General features: G+C 41.5%; 1 protein-coding gene across 8 annotated transcripts in view; it reads right to left on the bottom strand.

The window, feature by feature from the left end:
• Positions 1-23,421, bottom strand: part of CAPN6 (calpain 6) — a 60,244-nt gene that overhangs the window by 6,384 nt on the left and 30,439 nt on the right. For 7 of the 8 annotated variants that reach the window (XM_040572316.1, XM_040572322.1, XM_040572314.1 and 4 more), the window contains 9 exons: positions 15,133-15,264; positions 14,459-14,667; positions 13,900-14,092; positions 10,752-10,945; positions 8,957-9,034; positions 7,533-7,725; positions 4,413-4,535; positions 2,549-2,751; positions 1,782-1,903 (listed from right to left, as the gene is read on the bottom strand). In XM_040572316.1, the coding sequence (XP_040428250.1) occupies positions 1,782-1,903; positions 2,549-2,751; positions 4,413-4,535; positions 7,533-7,725; positions 8,957-9,034; positions 10,752-10,945; positions 13,900-14,092; positions 14,459-14,667; positions 15,133-15,264 (1,447 nt within the window). Of the gene's footprint in view, positions 1-1,781; positions 1,904-2,548; positions 2,752-4,412; positions 4,536-7,532; positions 7,726-8,956; positions 9,035-10,751; positions 10,946-13,899; positions 14,093-14,458; positions 14,668-15,132; positions 15,265-20,376; positions 21,300-23,421 lie in introns of those variants that run through there. The other variant, XM_040572320.1, reaches the window with a different exon arrangement.

Below are 23,421 nucleotides of genomic sequence, written 5' to 3'. Positions count from 1 at the left end.
ATTTACTCAAAGACAAACAATAAGATACATTTAGGTTTTGTGTTCAAATTTTGCTTATATTTAAAGAGAACATCCGTGAGTCCATTTCCTATGTACAGTTCTTCCCACAACAGGTTACCTGTTCAGTTTTGTCAGGGTAATTATAAGTCCAGCACTGGGTGCTGAAGATGCTTCTGCTCAACCTGAACATGTGTGGTAGCACTGAGTCCTAAAGGTATTTGGGTGTGTGCTGTACTTTAGAGTATCTCTTACACGTTGTTTTTAAGTTTCATTTATATATTCCTGAGCTCTGTGTCACAATGCACCTGATCCAACAATGTTCTCCGGGACAAAGCTTGCTCTTTGGCAGCTGTAGGCAATCATTTTGAATGATCTTGTCAAGATTGTAATTGTGCTAAGGATTGCGAAATGCTAAGGGAGGAGAATTGGCTTTTATTGCTTGATTGCAGGGAATGTTAGAGAAAAATGTTCAAGGAATTTTAAACAGAGAAAAAAAAATCCTTAAAAATGAAAATGTCCTTCTCAGGGCAAGAACAAGAACACACTGCCTCTTTTCAAAGCACTGCTCTGCTATTTCCTTCACGGATAGCCCCTTCAGTCTCATCCACCCATCCTGACTTTCTGAGAATGTGGAATTACAGGGCTTATTTAATTGAGGTGTTTGTATCTCATATTTTTCAAGAGAAGTAACTAGAAAAATGAACTGAAGCAATTCCTACGTCTCTTCCCTCTAACATTCCTGTCCCCTGAAGAGACAAACAGAGTTAACATAAAGGGTCTTGCACAGTGAAAAGTGGATTCACTCACTCTTTGGTTGGTGCAAAGAACAACTATGAAAATGAAACTGCAACCAAATCGTAGCCATCTGGTAGGAGAAATTTTACAGCTGCTTCACGAGACTGAAGATGAACAGTACTACAGGTCTAAGTCTAATGACTTCTCTACAAGGAGTTAACGAAACTGAGTTCCACATCTTAAAGTAAAGAGAGATGAATAGTTATCTAGAGCAAACACAGCCAATGTTCCAGCAAACTCTTCGGTTTCCTATTCCAAGTTTACTGTAGTATCTCTGCCCCTTTGCTTTCCCTCCTATCAATCACTTACTGCTGGATGTGTCTGGCTTTTTCTATTCCACCGGTCATGGAAAGTGAAGGATGACATACGGAGAGAGTGGGAGTAGAAAATGAGGAAGCAAATAACAACTGGACAAGTTTCCAAATTAACTGTCAACATCAAGTGCCATAAAGACATTTTAGTGTTCTTATTTCAGGATATTTCCTTTGACATGTAGACAGACAGTCCAGCACATGTTATTTAACCTCTCCCTCTCTTAGTTTACCTAACTGGAAAGGGTTATTTGAATACCATAATTTCTTCCCTGAAGTGCTATTATGCCTACGGTAATGAAGAGCAAAGTGCTCTGAAGGCCATGAAATACACCATAAGAGTCTGCGCTATTCAGCTGTCTCCCTGCATGTTTTAAACTTAGAAAACAGATGTCCCTGAAAGGCCAATTTCTTACCAACCTCTACAAAAAGCTTCTCACAAGATTCTCGCGACTATTATTGCTCTTGACCAGCACAGATGACACATGACTCTTGCTGTTTTACATCATCTTATTAATCCAAGCTCTCCTTTTGAGAAGATTTTACAACGAGTTGCAAAAAAATCCCACAAACCTTCAGTTTGTTTGGATAACTTCTAAGTGCTTACATATCGATTTAGGTCAGCTTTGTAGGACTGAAGAAGCCCTTTCCACTCTAGACTCGCTTTACACTTACCACCTGATCTATCTTGCTTCTGTAAACCTTCTGCAGAGTGAATTTTGATTTGGGTGATTCTCCGTGGATAGCCACAAAGAAGACTCCAACATGTCATTTTAGGTTTATCTGCTGTCAGCTCTCTGAAAAATCAAAGCAAAGCAATTGAAGCAATGAATGTCAAGCAAACTATCAATGGTTGCATAATTTTGGCCTTTTCAGAACCTGAGATTTGTTCGAGTTTGTTATACAGAAATAACACAAAAATAAAATCAAAGTAAACCAAATGTATAGCATCCCTTGCATAACAGCTCCACAAAAGTAGCAGGAAAAAAAAATCTGAAACATGGTAAAAAATATCAAAGCAAGACAGATGTTCAGTGGGCCTGATTTCAGCAAGCAGTAGTTCTGCCTTCACAAATAACCCCTAGTTTCAAATGAGATTGGTTAAAGACAAATAGTATCAACTGTACCAACAACAACCAGTGCTCAGGGTTCTGATCTAGAACTTGAGGCAACTACAGAAACCCAACTAAAAGGTCAGAAGTCCCAGACTCAGTTGTCCTTGGGTCTCTAAGCAAAAATGTCCTGAGCACACACAAATCCCAGTGAGCCATCTGGAGATTCTTGGAGGTGACCCTGACCATCTCAAAGGCCTACTTCTGGAGTTGCGCAGTGATACCCGCTAGTGAGTCAAGGACATTTGAGGGCAACCAGGCAGCCATTTCCAAGGAGGTGCAGCCAATATAGGCGAAGGAAGATCTCACACAGCTGTGAGTGCAAAGTACCTGAGTTTTGACGGCACATCTGTGAAGAGTCTCAGGATAAACTTGGTAGTGATGCCAGGAAGATATGTAGTTGGGATAAGGATGTAGCGGCCTTGCTTAAGGATCCTTTTCAAGAACACGGTGCGTGTGTTGATATATGGAGATGTGGCCACTCTCTCCTGCACGGTCAGCTTGTGTAGTCGATAGCTTCTGTTATCCTCTACCTACAGCCACAGAGCAGTAAAGGGATTGATTGAAGGAGGGATTATCAAGAGACAGCAGGCAGGATTTTCCTTGCATAGCACACAGCCTTTTATGGGCAGAAAAGACAATGTACCATAAAGGCAAATCGTTTAACCACTGAAGCTGTCACATGGACATGGTCCTGATGGGCAACCGAGTGCTCCAACTGCTAGCCCACACAGGCTCCCAAGCAGTGCTTTTCTGCACTTCACCATATTGGTGTATACATGTATATACCTAAGTGGAGCTGAGAGTTTGGGACAGGCAAAGACATACACCCACTAGCAGAGACATAATGCTACTGCAGAGTTTTGAATATTTGCAGAGATGCACACACACTCCAAAGACTCCATCTGCTAAGCTACACTGCCATCTTAGAGGAGGATGAGATTCATCCGCCTACTTTCTCTAGCTTGTAGTACTCCACATGTGAGACAGAGCATTCCAGCCCTACATAGCAGGCTCTTAATCTAGAGCATCTGAACTGATGCACACAGCCATATTTTCACCCTCTATTAACACCCTCTTCAGGCAACTAATGTTTGCCACAGCACAGTTAAAACATGAACCTATTCTCCTGTGAGCAATGGCCACCCTATATTCTTTTGCGGTATTTTGTCTTCTGATTATTTAGGCCATGGTCTTATGAAGACCCTTAGCCATGCTAATGAGTCTGGTGGTTTAGAACTTTTCTGAAATAGCAAATTATTGAACAGAAATAAAAGATAGAGTACTGACATTTTTCCAAAGATGCAATTTCTTTTCTAAGCCTTCCTAGTAATTAGATAGAAGGCTAGACATGACAAAGGCATAGGTAGATTATTCTACTTTCTGTATCAACATTTATCAATATTATCTGCTTAACAGGTGATTGTCAAACATGTGAGTGTGGTACAGATGTCAACAGCTCCAACTGACTTTAAAAATTACTGTTTTCTGACGTAGGGCCATAATCTCAGTGCAACCCCACTAGTTAGAGAAAAAGGTTACAAAACAATCCCACTCCACAATGAAAAAGCAGACACATGGCAGTTTCTCTTGCTTTCCTGCTTCTTTTGGTTCTTGTGTTTTCATTTTACACAATTTGCCCTGTGAGTGCAATTAAATTAGTGTTTGGGATCCCTTTGGCTCCCTTTCACATATGCTCATTTCCTACTCACCACTCCAGCTTCTGAAATCACTCTTGATTCTTTTGGCCTTTCTGAGTCAGAAAAGAAAAACTGCAGACTTTTAAAACTCATTCACTTGGCTGTATTTGCTGATGAAATTCAGGCAGGAGCCTCCAGCCAGAGGAGAAATAAAACCCCCGTGTATCGAGAGTTAATATTTTTTATGAAAATACGGTCTGTCTCCTCAAAGCTTGGAATAAGGAAAAGCACTTAAAATTCTTTTGCAATAGGGAACAATGATTTATGTTCCTTTAGTTCAAATACAGTTTGAATTAAACTAAATTTAATATAGTTCAGATAGTCTGTCTAATGTCAGCTCTGGTGACAACGCAGTATACATGCAAAGCCCATGTGGAGAGGAGAGCCAGACCCTTCCGTGATAATCATGCCTCTATCTGCCAAATACCTCATTTGCCAGAATGAAGCCAGATTGCTGAGCAAACTCTGAACCAGTACTGCAGATGGCTGCCTACCTTGAATATTTCAAAGCCAATTATGATGTTTTCTCCTTTCCCTTCTTTCTTGTACCTGCGCCGATCCTCCTGTTGTAATGAGACCAACAGTTTGTCCTCCGTCTTCTTAACATCAAAGATGTACTAGTACCAGAGAGAAGAGGGTAAGCTGTTAATTCCTTAGGAGACTAAAAATAAAGCCATCACCAAGGAAATATATACGTACAAAGGAAGCAACTGAAAATACATTTGTGGGTGGGAGGAAAGTTCTGCATAAAAGATATTTTCAGCAATTCGCAGCTGAAAATTAATACTATAATAATAATAATAATAAATAATTAAAAAACAACAAAGGAAAAAAACAGGTAAATCGCCTAACAGGACAGCATGAGACAATATTACAAAATAACTGTTGAGGCAGCAGAAGAGAACAGCTGCTGTGAAAGCAAAAGACTATCTTTTATTTAGATATACATAAATCAGAAGTTAGATAAAAAATTAAATCGACAGACTCCAGATAGGGTCTTCGATCATTCTGGATTCTTCTTTCAACTTGAATATCTAACCAGGGCCAGTGACTTTCAAATATCGTCCTTATGAGTGACCTGCAAACGTAGGAGTCTTCCAAATACTAGTAATTTTTTTCCCTGAATCTACTCTATCTAAGAATTAAACATGCAAATTCACTTACTCTTAGAGACTCATTTGGATTTTACTTCTTTCTTGCGTACAGGGGGGCAAATCGAAGTTGTTAGAAGCAGTGGAAGGGAAGAGGGTGGTATTTATGCCAAATATAGGCAGATGCTGTTCAATCTAACTAAATTTCCATTCTCAAATACTTTTGAATGTGATGCAAATAAATAAAAGCATAAAACTGCAGTGGTGCACACCTGGGTACTACGTACACCGCACACCCTGATTTTTTAAGCTGAAATTCTCTGACTAGCGTGGAGAGAAATCTCATCAGTGGTTCAACTCCCTGGTCCTCCAAGAGCTGCTGAAATCCTCTCTGAGCTCTGCTCTGAGATAGGTACTGAGATTGCCTTGGTTACTGTTGTGGAATGATCCCCTGTAATGACTTCACATCCCTCTGTGGTTAGAGCTCTGCAGAATAAGGCGCCATCCTTCCCATTTCTCACCACTAACCCTCATCATCTCAGGCAGTTTCACACACACACACAGAGGAAGCACTGTCCTCTGCCAGCATGGGCTGAAGCACAGCCATTTTGGAAAGAAAATCAATACCTTCCCAAGCCTCTGGGCTTCATTAATTGTTCCTAGGATGTACAGTCCAGATCAGCCTCTTATACACCTACTGCCTGCTATTGTGAGCTGGCTGTTACATGGTGCAAACTCAATGCTTGTACACTTATTTGTGTGCTGTATTAACACTGAGGCAGAGAAAGCACAGGACCCTGTAAGAGGAAGTCCTAGGGGCTGTAAAGAGCCTCTGCAGCACGAATCTAAAAATTCAGATAAAAACATGCAGCAACATACAGTACATTTTTATTCTTGTCCCTTGTTGAACTGTATGCAGTGTTATCTTGTTAGACAGCCCAGGATGTCCCAGAGCAAATGGAGGTGTGGAAATGGAGATGTGATAGTGCAAGAGAGCTCTCTTGGTCAGATGAGAGGTGTGCAACTGTGATTATCTTTCATCTGATGACATTTCAGCTGTCCTAAGGGATAGCAACCTGAAAATCAACAGGTGGCTGTAGGAATACATTTATACTTGGCTTAAATTCTCTTATTTTAATAGGAATGGAAGTGTCACAGTTTCTCTCGGTACAGATGAACTTCAAGGAGGCTTCAATGTCAGTCAGGGAGAGGGAGAACAGATAGATGTGAGACCATCAAAAAGTGCTCCCAACGGAAGCCTTTGGGTACACCTGAACTCCCTTGGGGAGCCTTTACGCAACCCCACACACAACAGGACTCTGAGCCTTCTCTCTTTCCCAACAACCCTAAACATAACCCTAACTGTAACACTAAGCCTAACCTTAGGGTGCCTTACATTTGCCATAGTTATTTATAATGGCCCCAAGGTAACACAAGTGTGTTCCAGCACTGCTATTAAGAGCCTTTTAATCAACCAGCCTGAAGACAACTGGAATAAAAACTTCCATTGCATCAGGCACTGTACTCAGCCATAACATGTATATTTTGTTCTCTGTGGCAGCTAAACACTTACAAATGAGACCCAGACAAGCACCTGAAATACGTCCAGAATCATACATGGGAATATCTGAACAAAATCACCTTCTGGAAAGGAGGCACTGACATAAGACAGAGGAGTAAATAACTGCTTCTCCATCTACACGAAAATGACAGGATGAGTTTGGAGTCTGAGATTGCTCCCAGTCTAAACAGCAAAGGCTGCAGTTCTCCAATATCCTGCTATGAAAATTCAGGGGTGCTGACAGAAACTTCCCATAAGTGCAGAGAAGCAGACAAAGGAACATCTTTAATGAATCTAAGATATGTAGTGAGTTACGAGAGAACAGAAAGGTCAATTTTCAAAATAATAACTAAGCAGTAGGTGCCGGATCTCACTGACAGCCAGGGTTTTATGTCTGAATTTCCATGCACTGAGTTGAAAATATACCCCCACTGAGAGGGGAAGGAAAGTGAGAAATTACATAAGAATGGATGAAGAGAGAACCTGAATAGCTTAAAAGTTACAGGTAGGATGAGACAAAGAAAGGGTTTTTTTGTAATATTGGTGAGAGGGTGAGCTTGGCGAAGAAACTAGGTATTTTGAGAAACTTAGATGAATCCAAAGGAATACTAACTAGCTATAGTGGATGAAATCATCGAGATGTTTAAGGATGTTAAGGGGATGGAGTTCTGTCAGTAGAAAAATAGACCCTGCTATCTAGAACTGGGAAACAAAGAAGTCCAGGCAGGACTTCACTAATTCTGGCATGCCTGACTCATCAGTCCTAAACAAGTACCTAAACTTCTGAAAGGTTTCACAGAACTCACTGAAACACACAGGGAGCTAGCATACTCCCAGAGAACAGACACTTGCAATGAGGCTTCTGGTAAGTAGCCATTGCTGACTCCTGAATGGGGTGGATCATTCAAGAACCCTAGTTAAAGTGCATATACTTCAATACTGTACAAAATAGAGACTCCCACCTGGGGATTCTGAAGGAAGGTCTTGTTATCAAAGCATCCACCACAGCGATTTAGCAGGGGCTCTGAATTCTTTGCCCAAGCCCCGTGCATCATTTTCTTCTCCCAGGTCTTGTGGATACTAAAGTAGGAAGTATTCACAATTCGGCAGATGTCCACATCAGTGAAATTCTTACACCAGTCCTCAAACGTCATCCTATTCCACAGGACACCAAGAAAATCATGTTTTGTTTTGTGTGTTTTTGTTTTTTTAATAATCAATGCTATTCACCCAAAGAGCCAAAATAACACATGAAATCCTATGGTAATTTAAAAGTAGGCATTGCTCGACTTTCCAGTGGGCAAACTGATTCACTAGAAACCTCTCCATGTGGAAATATTTGTGAAGCCACAATCACACTACTTTAGAACTGAATTAAAAAAACTGTCACCTCAGGGTGTTTGGTCAGCTCTGGATTTGTTCAGTTGCAGGACCTGAGCCTAAAGGAAAGGTTGTATCTAGCAGTCTGGATTTGATAGCTTACATCTTGCAATGGCAGAAGAGATCACCTGCAACCAAAGCACAATCCACTCCTCAAGAACATTATTACAGTCCTTCTTGTTACACCTGTCTCTGAACATGACTCAAATGTGAGTACTCTGGACATAGTTTTTATTTAGCACCATCTCAATGCTATAGCCTGTGCCTGCCATGGTAACAGACCAGGCTACAAGTAAAAAAACATTTGCTCCCTCTTTGTAAAAGAGAACAGCTTGGTATCTGTGGACTACTATAGTTTCCTGGCTTATTAATGGCCCAGGACCAAACCCTACAGGTGGCTTCTGGTTGCTGGTTCTGACAAAGCCAAGGAAACTGAAGACTTTCCACACTGCGCCTGACTAGCAGTTCTGCTGAAGACGTTGCTGGAATGCCTTGTTGGATCCAAGCACGGTGGAAACAGAGTTCTAGAATTTCTGTAGAAAATGAACACACCTTTTCCACATGCTGGAAAACACTGACAAACACCGAAATTCACTTGCTGCAATTGTATTTACAGATACCTCAGTCATGGTTGCCCTAGAAATCCTACACAGCAGTCAGTAAACAGAATTGATAACGTGTTCAATATTTGGCGTTCTGTCTGTAAATCAGCACGTGTTATTTTGGATTATGAGTGACTGTCATAAATATATATAACAGATTTTGAAGGTGTTCAAAACTCACATTTACTGAGAACAACTCATTTTATTCATCTAGTTTTTAATCCGTTTTTTTTCCTGTTCTTCTCTGTCATCATTTGAGAGCTTAAAAGAAATAGACCTCCTGCCGGGACTGGATAATGCATTATCCATTTGGAAAAGTTGTTTTTGAAGCTGATAAATCACAGAGGTAATGACAATTTCTCATTGTAGCCATTATCTGCAAATTCTCCACGACTCCCACTCACCAGAACTCCCCATCATTCTCAACAGTGAGTCCCAAGCTCTTACGTTCTGCATTGCTGACTTTCTTCCATTCTTCAGAGCTAGAAGGCAAAACCAAAACAAACAACAACAACAACAAAGATGTAGTGAACGAAAGTAAATACTCTCATCTGAAAGAATAATCGCAAGTAGAATTCTCTCATGGCCTCTTTTTATAAAGGTAACGTTGGAATATTAAAAGGGTAGATGATATTCAGGAAAAAAAAAAAAAGGTGTGTGGCTTACATAAGGAGTTTAAAAACATTAATTGATTTGAAAGCTACTTTAAAAAAGGAGGTGAATGGCAATTGGCACAACTAGAGCAGAACTTTATCGATTTCTTTTGTCACACTCTCCCTTAGGACCATTAAACAGCTGGTTTGGAAGGTCATATGAGATTGACTCCATTTCCTAAAGGCCCTTCAAAGAAACCTGGATTCCCTCCTCAGGAGCTTACTGAACGCTTCACTTAAACCAGATTATCATCTTTGTCTTTCAATCTCTTTAAGAAAAAGAGGCATGAGGGCTTCCTAGATTTCCCCAGAGAGCCTTTGAGAAGAAATTGTCGCAGTACATGCCTCGTGTCCAGTTTCCAGAGTAACAGTACAGCGCACAGACACTTCATTGCCTGTATTAGGATGTATTTACATGCTCTACGTTGCTCCCCAGAGGGACATGCCTCTCTCCCCAAACTGCAGGGAGCAGAGGATCCTAAATGTAAGTGTTCTGATGCTTAGATCAGACAACATGATAGAATACGACACGAGCTCTTTGTCTTATGTGTTACAGGAAAGAAAAATGGAGCCACAAGTCCTCATTCCCTTTCTATAAGTACTTGGAGGATAAAGGTGAAGGTGTTTGGCAGGAGGCAAGTGAGGTTGCCTGCCATAACAGACATTTTCTTTAACAATTTAGAAATTCTCAGTTTTATTCTGTTAGGCCAAAAATCATGGTCCAGCATCAGAGTCCTCAGTGCTTCCACTGGAATGAGTGGCAGCTGTGCAAGACAAGAGCTTGGGCTTAAGTTAAACAAGACACACCAACTCTTCTTTGCATTTTGTCAGCTCAGTATTTCATCTGAATCAAAATCCTTTTTGAAAGTAATAGATTTTTTCTAGCTGCAGTATGGAAGATAGGAACTTAATATGCTGTTAAGAGCATTGCATTATTAAATACTAAAAGCGGCTGGTAAGCACACCGTTGAACTCTAACATCCTAATTAAATGTTTTTCATGAGTTAATTGTCAGCAATGGAATACAACCCCTTCAGCAATCATTTCCAACTCTGTAGGGCTGCCTGCTAAGCTCATGGCCCACATTAAAACTCAACATAAAATAATTCAAGAAGTTATAAATATGGCAATTTTACAGCATTTTTCACCAGTCACTTCAATTAGCTAAGAATGAAAGACTCATACCCTCCCCAATAGCTACCAAAACAGATGAGAAACTGAGTCACAGACAAACCCAGTGGTGAAGCTAGGAACAAACCTCATATTCTTGACTCATCACCTTAATTGTAGGCTATTTTTCTACTCATCATACAGTGGGCCAGAAGAATGATGTATACTAAGGTCCAGAAAGTCATAATCTCTTTGGCTGCTCCCAGATGCATTCATCTGCTCACAGAATGCTATGCTTGGGAAGAGGCAGCACAACATTTCAGACATCTCTGAGTACTGCAGGCTGATGTTTCATCTCAGCGTTTAATCATGCATTTAACTTCTGGTGGCCCTAAACACAGTTTTGTTCCGTTGACATTGGATTTGCAGCACTTACTTGTCACTCCAGGCGCCATTCCACTCTCTGTTCCCCCAGGGATTCCTCAGCCTGATCATGAAGAGCTTTTCTGCCTTAAAAGAGAATGTGAGCCTTTCTCCAAGGTGCAGCTTCCGAATTGCAGTCACTGAGTAGGCATGACCAATGATGAGACCCATTGCTGTCTCCACCTCATTGGCACTGCCAGAGGAAGCCTGTAGCACCAAAAATGACAATAAAAAAAAAAAAAAAAAGAGAACTCGTCATTAAGGGCATCTGCCATCTACACACTCAAGGGGCAGGATAGGGAAGATTTCTTTTTTTTTCCTACAACTATGCATTCTCTTGCCAAGTGCTTTGATTACGCAGGGAACCAACAGCTCTGGGGCTCAAACTAGTGGCTCGCTAGTCTTGTCCTAGCTGTGGTAGTGCCAGGCAAGTCCCAGGAGACAAGGCCAGAGCCTAGAACGCTGCCTGCTATGGACATTGTCTCCTCCTGGCCTCAGAGAGCTAAAGACTGGCTGATGAACAACCTTTACCAGCCCTTCTGAAGTGCTGTTGTCTTTACAGAACGGCCCTCTGGATACTGATGACTATGCTCAGATGTAGCACTGCCTGTTTGTGTCCTCAGCTGGACACTTTGTAGGGCCTAAGGGCTTACTGGTGAGTCCAGTGCCCGTTTCTGTATTGGGGTGGATTTGATACCCAGGAAATCACTGCACTATCTGCAGGGATAAAAACACGAGGCACAAGCAAGAAAGCTTTCTAGCCATTTATCAGACATTTCCTTCACATCACTCCTGATCTTTCAGGCCTCTCTCATATGGCAACAGGCAGATCTGCAGGCTTTCCTAGGAATTTTATTTAACACATCCAGATCAAAATCTTCTAAGTACCTCTAAAACCAGAAAAGCAGCATCAGATACAGATGCTGGAGCTGCTCTGAATGACGGGCCCTTTACAAAGCTAGTGCAGCAGTGTTTCCGAGCAACACATACCAGGCAGGACAGTGGAAAAATTAAAGCTGTGCCAGTGCTATAATGCTGCTTCCAAGACAGAAACAATCCAAATGGCCATGCCTCTGGATTCATCACATCCTATCTGAAGGCAGCATGGGCAGCTTTGCAGGATCTCTCTCTCCTGTATGGGGCCATAACCCACATGCCTTAAGACATGTATCTCTTGGACAGCAAGAACAGCAGATTCGACTCAGTGCAGATCCCCATGTATAACTTGTAATAACCTAATTAAGAGTTCAATGACCAAGCAAGCCTTTGCTCTGGTGGAGAGAGAAGGACTTATTAGAATTATGAACAGCATGTAGTACTATCTCCAATATTTTTATCCATTTCAAAATGTCTCTGGTCTAAACAGACAGGGTCCTTCTCCTCAGGGAGGCATTGCACTGACACAAAACTGTTTCGTCCCCAAAGATAAGAAATCAGAAAAAAAAAAAAAGTCAAAAGAGAAATTTCTATCAAATCAGAAAAGACATGTCTTTGCAAGTGAGACTCTCCCCCGGACCTCTCTGCCTTTCACTGACAACGACTCCAAAAGAATCAGCTCATGTGTTACATCAAGACTTGCTGACATTTCCAAGGGGTTTGGGCTTTCTCCAATGTAACACTTTCGCTTACATTTTTCACAACTAAGAGTCCTTCACAGCACAGGAGTCTGTAACCTCTCCTGCTGCCTTTATTATCCCCAGGCTTTTCCTATACTGCTGGGTTGCCTTTCCCACCTCATTCTGAAACCATTTATATATTTATTTTAATGAGAAATTTAAATATCTGCCGTCTGTTCAAATTTCCAAATGGTAAAGCTCAGGGCTATTCTGAAATCCAAGAAAAATGATGACATGTTTGTAAGTCAGCAATGAAGCCACCTGAGTATTAAATACACACAATAAAGCTTGCTAGATGGAGAGTATAATGCTTCTATCAAAAAGTGATAAATGCAGATGAGTCAAGCCAAACCAATAGGAACAGTCCATGTGTAATCAAGTTTAGAAGTAACTATGTTTAATTTGACCGGCAGAAATGTAATGCCAGGAAGAAGTGAAGGCATTACAACTGCCAAATTAATTGCTTTTTAAATTACAACTATTTTGTCTATCCCTCACCAGATCTGTGTTAGGAAACTGAACTGCCTCAGCATTTGTGAGCAACCTGTCATCCCATAAATACTGTTAATAACCATCACACCAGTACGTATGGCCTGGTCCAAGCAAACCAGATGGAATGAATTATTTTTAAATACAAATTCAGACCTCTTGACAAAGGTACAAACACCAAAGACCTAGAAGAATTTGTTTCTGAGCTGTTGCCTGTTCTGCTGGGAGGAACAGTTCAGGACTCCTCTTCTATCCCAGCAGAGTTCTCTGTTTCAAGTTAATCTCCCACAAAGTACCAGGTGTTCCTCTTTGGTACCATGGTACTGGCACAAGGCAGTGCATGGCCAGGCCTAGCTAGACAGATGATGTTCTCAGGCACCTCCAAACATGGCTGATTTCCTGTTGTTGTAGATAACTGCACAATGAATGTAATACTAACAAGATTTTCTGAATGAACCTACACTGGGGGTCCATCAATTTAATATGGATTTAGCAAAAACACTACAGATTGCAAGGCAGGAAATAGTTAAGCATGACAGCAATAAGATCTTTGCTTTAAATTCCCCATCTGTGAGACAGAGTGCTTAAGGGGCCAAGCTAGCTCAGCCTTTCAGTTCCTCTGGTGTTCCACTGACTGCATCCTCACAAGCAGAGTCAGCAAGTCCCAGCAGCTTAGTGCCAGGAGAAATGTTTTCTCTAAATGAATTTCCTTAGGAAATAAAGAAACTGAATGCTGCCATCTGGCCTGTAAATTAGGACATTCTAGGTGGATTAACCTTGGGTCAATACACAACTGTGACCATTCAGAAAGAATGGCATTCCAGATCCACAGTAGTGTGGCCGAGAGCACAAGTGGCTTTGTGGTTTTATGATTGTATTTGGTGGCTCTGGAGTTGCACTTGGCTGAGAACACTGTCAACTTGCTAGTTTTCTCCACACAAAGCTTTTCCAAAGCATACAGATAAACATTCGATATACTTATGGTACTAATAGTGTTTTTTCCAGATAAAAAAGTTCATTGAAATAAACTTTTAATATCCAGCTCTCCATATGTACCGTGATGAAACAGCTGATCAACCCGCCTCTTTTATGCACTTTCAGCAAGTCTTCAAACAGCTTCATCTGCTCAGAAATAATCTCACTGTATTTGCCCTGTACCAAGTCAATAGATTCTGCCACTGCTCCAGTGAAATCCACAATTGCATCTGCAGCACTGCCTCCATCCAGGGCTTCATAAGATCCAGCCAGCCTAGAAGTAACACAGAACATTCTTATTCACTAAGTGGCTGTTAGAAGTACTCTAATTTGGTTTGAATGTAGGTAATGTATTTGTGGCTCACCAGGGGAAAAAAAACAAAGCAAAACTGCAGATTGCAGATAAACACTTGCTAGGAAAGGAGTGGAAAGATCCTTAAGGCTTTGGGCTGCTAAGTACAGTGTGTTGCACTCCTCCATGCAGATTAAAAAAAAAAAAAAAGAGTTTTCATTTTTTAAGGTTCTCTACTAGAAGCAAACCTAAAACCCTTGGAAAGTATGATAGGGTTGAGAGATGAAACAAGCAGATGGATAGAAGGGACTGCACTGAGGTCTAAAAGGGTAATAAATTAAATCATACTTTGCATAAGCTTTCTCCAATAACGCGCTCCAGAATTCATTTTTCACATTGGAATGGCAGTAGATCAACTTCCCATCTATTGTTGGCAGCAGATCATCAACCACCACCTCTGTCCATTTGCCAAAGCACCAGAAACGGAAACGGAAAATCCCAGCGTATTTCTCTGGCTTTTCAGAGTCCCATTCTTGTTCTTCAAAGTCTGGAATCACCTGAGAAAATATGCAAAAGGGAAAGGTCATTAAATGCACTATGTTAAGTTTTATTCGGAGGGCAGAGTGTCCTTGAGCATGCACTGTGTGGTATTCAGCTTCTAAAGCAGTGGACCTTAAATAGACGAAGCAGTGAAAAAAATGGTGGATTTGGTACAAAGTCCAATATAGCCCCGTTTCAAATACACTTTTAGGAAAGTAATATTTGAATCGATCTGCAGAGAATGACCATTGCACCCTCTGGCTTTGCTATACGTGTTCCTTGGTGCTCAATGAAACTGTGCAGTGGGGAGGTCTCGTAACAGGAAAAATGAACTTCTAAAGAAAGGGAAGATTGGAATCCACCAAAATTCACCAATCGTCAGAGGTGCATTATCCCTAGATGGAAAACTATTGGCTGATAGTGAGGGAAACATCCAGGGTTTACTGGCCATATTTCATGCACCAAGCACATTGATCACCTACCTGTTGCCAGAGGGGCTTCCTCAGAGCTAAGCAGGAGCATGCAGCCACAAACCAGCAGTTCCCCAAGCTGCCTTGGTGCAAGTCATGGGAGCTGATTCCATTCACAAACAGGTGGGGGTCTTCACAGAGATCCTAGCAAAGCAAATCAGAGGTTACTGCAAAAGATCACAGCATGCTTCTGCCAGCTATCCCTCCCCACACGTTCCACATCATATTCACATTTGCTGTTCTCCCAGTCAAAACACAGAGATTCTGTACCAGGAAATTCAAAAGTGCTCTGGCACTGAATATATTTACAAGTCAGGATACACAGAATTATTAAAATTCTTATATGTAGACTGTGTTGCCTTTTCTGATCATCAGAATTCAGCCATTTTTTGCCAGAGTTCCTAGTTCTGCTCTCAGCTGCAAGTGATCTTTGAGGACTTCAGTATTTGGAAGATTTTTTTGACATTAGGGCAGTTGATGTGGAGCTGAAAGTAAGTGAAAGGAGAAGAAGGAAACATTACAGGGAAAGACTTTGACGGGGAAAAAAAATCAAGAAAAGTAGAAAATTAGTAGGAAATGATGCTACTGAGGCCAGAACTCTAAGCTCTTCTGTCATTGCCACTCCCTTGGCTGCCAGACTGGAAACCCTCCTCCACAAACAGTGTGAGTTGCTGCAATGACCACTGCCACTCAGCACTGAAGAAGGCAGAAAACATGCACATGTCTGAAACATGCCTCCCAGTCTGTGGGGCTCTTTGATCTGGCTCCTCCTCTCCCATTGCTTTCCTGTCTCCATCCTATTTACAAGCAGATTCGCACCAAAGCATAGCTGTGGCATCTCCCTGCTCCTCCCCAGCTTGCCCCCTTGCTGTGTCTTTCCCAAGGGGTACAATGATAGGCTGCAGGTCAAGGCACTAAAAGGAGCACCTCTAACTATCATCACACACAGGGAAGCCGCAGGGATACATTTTACAGCAATACTGTGTTTGTTACCCTTGGTAGAAAGGTTTTTCTGAACTGCCACATACGTGGCCTCGTAGTCTCAGAGAGGGCCAAGCGATACTTTGGGAAAGAGGCGATCTGAAAGTCCCATCGTTGAGATGCAGCTCACTGCTTTCAACACTGGGATTGCTCATGATGCTTCATCTGAATCATTCCTTTGCTGACTGGTTAAGAGGACAGGAGAACAGACATTGGTAAGAAATTCTGCTGTTTCACAGTATAAGAATAACCCTAGATTTCACCACTGTTGGAAGGAAATGACCTTATATCCAGGCATTGGAAATGCAGAATAACTAACTCACCTCACGTCAACATGGCAGGAGTCTCCAAATTTACCACAGACTTTCCAGTTCGTTAGCAGCAGCATGAGGAGCTGTGCTACTCACCTTGTGGATTCTCACAGTCCTTTGATAATTCTAGATGACAACCCCAAAATACAAAATTTCAACCCAAGCCTGGCTAAACACCACAGGCATGTCAAAACCTCTCAGTCTTCCCTTTGATGGTACTGTTAGAAACCAGTGCCAGCTGAACTTATTTTCAGAGGAAAAAAGAACCTCAGTTCTGAGCTGAAAGCCTGTTTTCCTGGGCTGCTTTAGCAGATGGCAGCCTAGGGTGGCTCACTGTATGTCAGTACATAATGCATGTGTGCATATGTAACGCAGGGATCTGCTGCTGCTTTCTTTAAGAATACGATATTTGGCATGAGACTTTTCTTATGAAATAACAACTGGTAGGAATTTTAAATGCCTGTTGGCCAACAAATGACTGATCATTACGTGACATTGTTCTGTTAGTAGTTCTTACATGTGGCTTCAGTTAGAGAAAACTTCAAAGCTTAGTAACTAACCTTAACAAAAATTTTGAGTAACAAAATGGTCAGCAAGAGGACACCTGACCACGTACAATATATTATTCTGCAGAAAAGATAGATTCATTCACCTGTCTGGGTGCTCTGACACGGAACAGTAACAGGAACTTCAGACCAGCACTTCAGCTAACACAAACCAATGCAGCTGCCTGTTGCAGAGGTTACTATCAGTTGATATCAGTACCACTCAGCCTTTACTTGGATCCCATTTTGGATACTTGGGAGCAAAGATTCCAAACCCAGCTTTGGTAGACTCAAGTTGCATACCCCATTTCCATGTATGTCTGGTAGTAATAATTTCTAGTTTGTTTTTCCTTTCAAAATGTTATTTTACTTGCATAATGAACAAGGGATAAATTGATCCTCCAGGATTAAAATTGTTCAAACTTTTCTGTCACTATAGGAAGCCAAAACTTTCATTGGCTTTGAAAGAAAGCAAGCCCTACCATGTATTACAAATGTCTTATCTTATTTGGTTTTCTTTGCCAAAAACAACCACGTTAAACCCTTTTTTTTTTTAATTGAAGTGTGTCTCATATCTCACACAATCCTCAGAGAAAAAAACAGAGAGCAGCATTTGCTGAATGCCAGACATATGGACGAGATTAGCATTTGCGGACCACTAGGGTCCAGAGTAAACACGGAACAGCAGAGTGCACAGACAGCACCTCACCAGTTCCACTGCGGTCCCTGCATGCTTCAGGATCCTGCTTGATAAATCCACTGTTATGAAACTGCCTGGGAGAGTCTGACTTCTGAGATGAACAGCGAAAGAAATGACATTTACTTCTGTTTCTCTCGGCATTAATTACAGACATTAGAACAGCTTCTCTGACAATGTCACTTTGCAGCCTAGGTGAGATGTCCAGGAATACCCAGGTGCAGGTTACAGCCACTGTCAGCTCTATGCTTTCACCACCTAGACAACATCAAGACAACATCACACATTCTGAGGAGTACTTTCGAGATGTAATTAGCCATCTAAGACACAATTCCCCCAAGGCAGTTGGAAATATGCTAATATATTATAGTAACGTCCTTGTGAGGATCTTTAAGCACTTTTGTTCATTCCAGGTGTGTCAAAAAAAAATATCACTTTTCCAGTAATGGTCCCAGTGGTGATAACTTAGGATAGTTGAGGAACAACCCAGCTAACAGGAGAGGAGTTATAAGGAAAAGACAGAAAGGAGATGGCCATGTGTCCCAGGCATTTTCAGGAGACTGCTGCCTGCTCTACCTTGCGACCTAAGCACTTGGGTTCTGAGTTGCACCAGAAGTACTTCCCTTACACACATAGCAGCTTCACCCTAATCCCTTTACTCAGGGTCAGCCCACGTTATCTGTGCTGTAAAACAGACAAACATCTTCACACTTCCAAGTAGAGGTTTAGAGGAGCTTACTGGATCCTACTGTACATTATTAACATTTAATAGCCACGCTATTTATGACACAACCACACTAATAAATGCAGCTGCTGCATCATTTATGCACACAGGGAGCATTCTACCACCCAAGACACAGAGCTCTCCCCAGTTCTCCTCTTATGCATGTGCATACTGAAATAAACACCATCTGGAGATCTACAGTTAGGAGGTACAGAGGCTAAAAAGGGAGGTAAGAGGCCACAGGGGCTTGAGGTCCTGCTGAAAACCCTGATGCTCTTATTTTCACATCAGACTTTCATCTGCATACCATAAGTCCGCTCATGTCACTTCCAATCCTTGTTGCACCACGTGAGCTCAAAATATCTGACATCTAGCATTACACAGTCTGCATCACTGGTGAAACGTGGCAGTCAAGCCCAGAAATAATACTCCAAACAAGGCCTCACAGAGCTGAGCAGAGCTCAAGGCTCTTGCTTACTGAAGACGAGGTGCCATTTTTCTGTCATTTTCACTGCAGTTTCACATATTTGACTTGTTACTCAGACTGTGATCCATCCTCTGATCCTATTCTAGGAACTTGCTGCCCAGCAATTCTTTCTCCCTATCTTAGCCATGAAGTTGCTTACCAACAAAGCACTATACTTGTGTTCATGAAGGGATGAGAAATTCCATCCTATTTTTTCCACACTGCTTTACCAAGACATCCAGGTAAGTTTGAATTCTAAATCCCATTGACAGGCTTGTGATCCCATCCCAACTTGTGTTCTATAGCATCACAGTATCTGGCTTTCTGGTCCTTCATCCAAACAGTAATGAAAATACTGCGTAGTACCAGCCTAAGTGAAATCTGTGTTGGACTCCACTGATGGAATGCCAGTTTGAGAGTGCTCCAAGTGATTTACTTCATCAGCTATACAACCACATTACAGAAGTTTGAATTACTCTGAATTCTCATGCTTTGGAGAGAGATTGCCAAAGGCCTACAAAAGTCAAACTACATCAGAGCTACTCCTTCCTTCTTAGCCACAAGATCTGTCCCACCCTACACTATAAGGAAATCAAGCTGGTACATATTAAGTGTATCTCACACAAAATCCTTTAATAATACAACGTATACCATTAGACTTACAGGCTTAGTCATCAGCTTGGGAATGATAAATTGAGGTCTGGAATTTTAATGAAATATAAAAATGTTTGGACTGTAGTACATGAAAGATGACAAAGTTTCTTTTTTTTTTTTCCTACAATATATCTTCCTTAGGAAATTTCAGAAAACAATGTCAACCACGGGAGACAACAGACATCATTTCACTGGAGCCAGGAAATGTTTTTTATGTTGCTGTCTGTCGTGACTCCCTCAAAAAAAATAATTATAATAATTAAGGGATGGATTGTATTTGAGACCAGAAGCACAGCAGGAAAGTACAGGAGAAAACTGATTAACTACATGCATTAAATTCAGGTTGCTGTGGCTACTTTGAATCTTAGAGGAATTTAGCTAAAGGAAAAAGTCACCCTTAGCATAGGTCCATGAACTAACAAAAATGTCTTATTGGTTATAAACAGGGAGAAGGACATTCAAAGAGTTAATTAATTTGCTATGATTTCACAGCTGTTAACTGAACCTGCACAGTAAAACATTATGAGAAATCTTTATTTCTCTTGAGAAATCTTTAGAAATCTTTAGAAATCTTGAGAAATATTTTTCTTGAGATATCTGAGAAAAGGGAAAGATTATTTTTAGTGGATTGGGGTCTGTCAGATGACTCAGGAAAACAGAGATTCGGTGAAAGGAAAGTAGAAAAAAGTAATAGCGATGTTTGCAGCTAAGATTTTCAAGGGATTCAGTTGCATTTAGAGCTTACTTTCTTCAGAGCCCTTTAAAAAAAACTCAGTCCTAACATCATAAAAATAATAAAAGTTAAAATAATCCAATTTTGCTTGAACATAAGATCTATGGAGACAGGAACTTTCCTTGATTCTATCAGACTGACCTACCTGAGCCCGGTACACTATTCCCTTCATTTTTTCAAAGCAGTTTAAATTATGTCAGAGATGAGAATCCTTTCCATTTTCTTCTTTTCTCCTGTCCTCAGATCATGCTGAGCCAATTCCTGTAGAGAGCGAAGTCGGTGTAGGGAAGCAAGGGAAAAGCAGTGCAAACAGTAATTCTTTCTGAATATGGAGGCAAAAAATTCAACTCTGGCTACAGCTAACTATGAACCAACCCCACCTAAAGGAGGGTAGCAAAGACTGCACTTATTCTGAGGTTGTGTAGCTTAAGAGGTAGAAGAGATTGTCTAATAACTCCCGGCTGTGCTGGCATGTTTATTAGAAACCCTCTCTAGACCAGGCTATTTGCCAAGGCAATTGCAGCTAGCCCTAAAAAGAAAAATAACCAAATCCAACTGTGCCACATACTTCAATGTATGCAGAAAGCCTTTTGCAACCTCATTATGTCTGAGAAAACTCTGCCTCGGGAATGGAAAAGGAGAATTCCTAAATCACAGCCATGAGCTGTGGTACAGCTCCAGCCTCGCAGAGGACAGCTCTCAGAGAAACTTCCATCAAAAGGGAACTGGGGTCAGTTACAACCCTGACTGAAACATCCCTTAACCGAGATCACAAGGCAGCCGTTATCATCTGTCCTGTTACCCCATGGAAATCTACAAAAGGTGGATTTAGCCCTCAGATTTCTGTCTGTACACTCTGAACTCAGGCTACATAATTACTCTGTAAACTTCGTGACCATTCTCCAGCAACATCAGTCCCTAAGAACAGGATAATGCCAAGCACTGCTTAAAACAGAAACCCTCCCATACATAGGCAAGGGGAAGAGTACACCAGTTTGCTCCAGCCTTGTGTAAAAGAGAACGCAGTTATTTGGGGACTGGGAAATGCTTCTTCCCAATCCTCCCTCTCCAATAAACCCTGTTACAAAACCAAATGCATTACAAACATTTTTATAGCATTCTTTTTTTCCATTTTCCGTCTGGGGCTAGTTCTGACTAATGCTCAGTAAAGGCCACGGGTTTCAGCCTTGCCATGTTTACAGGACACGTGTATTTGGGGAGGATCTGAATCAATCCTTGTGAAGAAAAAAACCACAAATGTTGGGCAACGCGGTGTGTATTTTGGCTGCCACTAGATTTCACCTGACCCTTGGAGCGCTAGAGCCGCTCTCATCCAGAATGCTGACAGTTGCTGGAAAGGGTACAAATGGATTGCCATGGGGCTGACCTTCTCCTGAACCTCAGTAACAAACAACGTGTTTACCGAAGGTCTGAGAGCTCTCTGCCGCTTCATCGCAGAAATAACTCGAGAACTGTCTGGTCTTCCAGCATCCTCTCAGAAGTGTGTTACAGTCTGTCCTGCTGCTCTGCCTTAGTTTGTGATGCTTGATGTCAACGTGCTACAGAGCTGCAGCGCGTTCACAAAACTTTGCTTTTAGAGAAAGGCTGCCTTGAGGATAGCACGTTTTCTTCACTGAACTTATAAGACAATGGCCTTGTTCCTTGCTGTTTTCCCTTAAAACCTATTTCCTTCTCTAAATTCAATACAACCTGTATTTTCCTCACGAACAGCAGAGAGGCCATTCTTAGGACCAGATTCACCTCAGGAAACAGTCATGTCCTCTCAGCCAGGTTCCACTCTAGCCGAAACACAAGTTATTTCAAATACAGCTTACAGTCCTTACCTTACCACCCCTCATAGTGTGACAAGACTGGAGAGAGACTTCTCCTTCTATTGACCACATAAAACAAGGTAAATAGTTCAGAACAGACCATACCTTTTAAACACTTGCTACAGAAAACGTTGTCCTTCGTGTCTTTGATGAGGATCTCTTCAAATAGCCACAGTAATTAATACACGTCAAAAAGCAGGCCTAGCTAGTTATAGGAAATGCAACAGAAGTAGTACAGCTCAAAACCCAGAATATGGTGATTTTATTGGTTATTTGATTTTTTTTTAAGTATTAACTGAGGATCTTAAGATAAAATCTCCCAAAGGTTATTGTTGGTGTAGGGAGATCCGACACTGAGCAGACGTCAGTGTGAGACCACTTTTGGTTGGTTAATGTTGCCGTCTGTTCTGAAATACCTTGTTTCATCCATGTCTCACTCATCCACAGCTCCATTTTCTATGGGCCTTTAGCCTGTGCCATTCTGAAGCTACCACAAGTTTGACATAATTTGGGGAAAATAACGTAATTAAAGCATCGCATTAATTGACTAAAACTTCATATATTTTGATTTCTTGGAAAACGTCATTGTTTTGCATCAGAAAAGACACCATTTTATGGGCACTGAGCCAATGTTTTCTTGTAAAATGCTTTCTCTACTGTGATTTGAGATAGTGATGCTACATGAAAAACAGGTGTTATCGTAAGGTAGTAGACATTACTTGAGGCTGGAGGATGTTCAACACTTACTATTATGAACACAGCCATCAAAGGAGCTTTCTAGGATGAGCTGCCCCTCCTGCATGAATAAGGGCATTACAAGTCTATTCCTTAGTATTTAATAAGATTGATCATAAATGAGTTTAAGTCAGTATCAGTGATTACTGTGTATGACAGCACGGGGATACACAGCGTATGGGGAAGGGCCTCAGACAAGTCAGCCTCACCACACATTAGCTGTGCAGTCAGTCTGCCTGTGTGCCATTAGCAGTCTGTTTGGGAGTGCTGTTCAGCACGTTGTAACTGCTACCAAATTGGCCGCCAGCAGTCCAGGGATCTCAGACCAATTGGCCTTCTTTTTCCACTGAAATAGAATGCAGAAGAGGGCATTTTCAAGAAAAACTTAACGTACAGTAGTTTTGACAATCAGGTGGTATAAACCAGCCTAACTCTATTTCTGCAAAGGGCAACCTACCAAAGCCAGGAAATACCTCTGCGTTAAATGCAAGTGAGAGAGGGAAGGGCATGTTTGGAGACAGTCAGTTTAGAATAACTGCCCGACATCCCTTCCAGGCAAAAGTAACGTGGCTGAGGTCAGACCTGGGCTATAAGTCCAGTCTTGGTTCAGCAGACTAACAGGC

The sequence above is a fragment of the Cygnus olor genome, chromosome 13, assembly GCF_009769625.2.
Source record: "Cygnus olor isolate bCygOlo1 chromosome 13, bCygOlo1.pri.v2, whole genome shotgun sequence".
NCBI lineage: Eukaryota > Metazoa > Chordata > Aves > Anseriformes > Anatidae > Cygnus > Cygnus olor.
The sequence above is the reverse complement of the archived record's forward strand: the minus strand, read 5'-3'. Positions and strand labels throughout refer to the sequence as shown.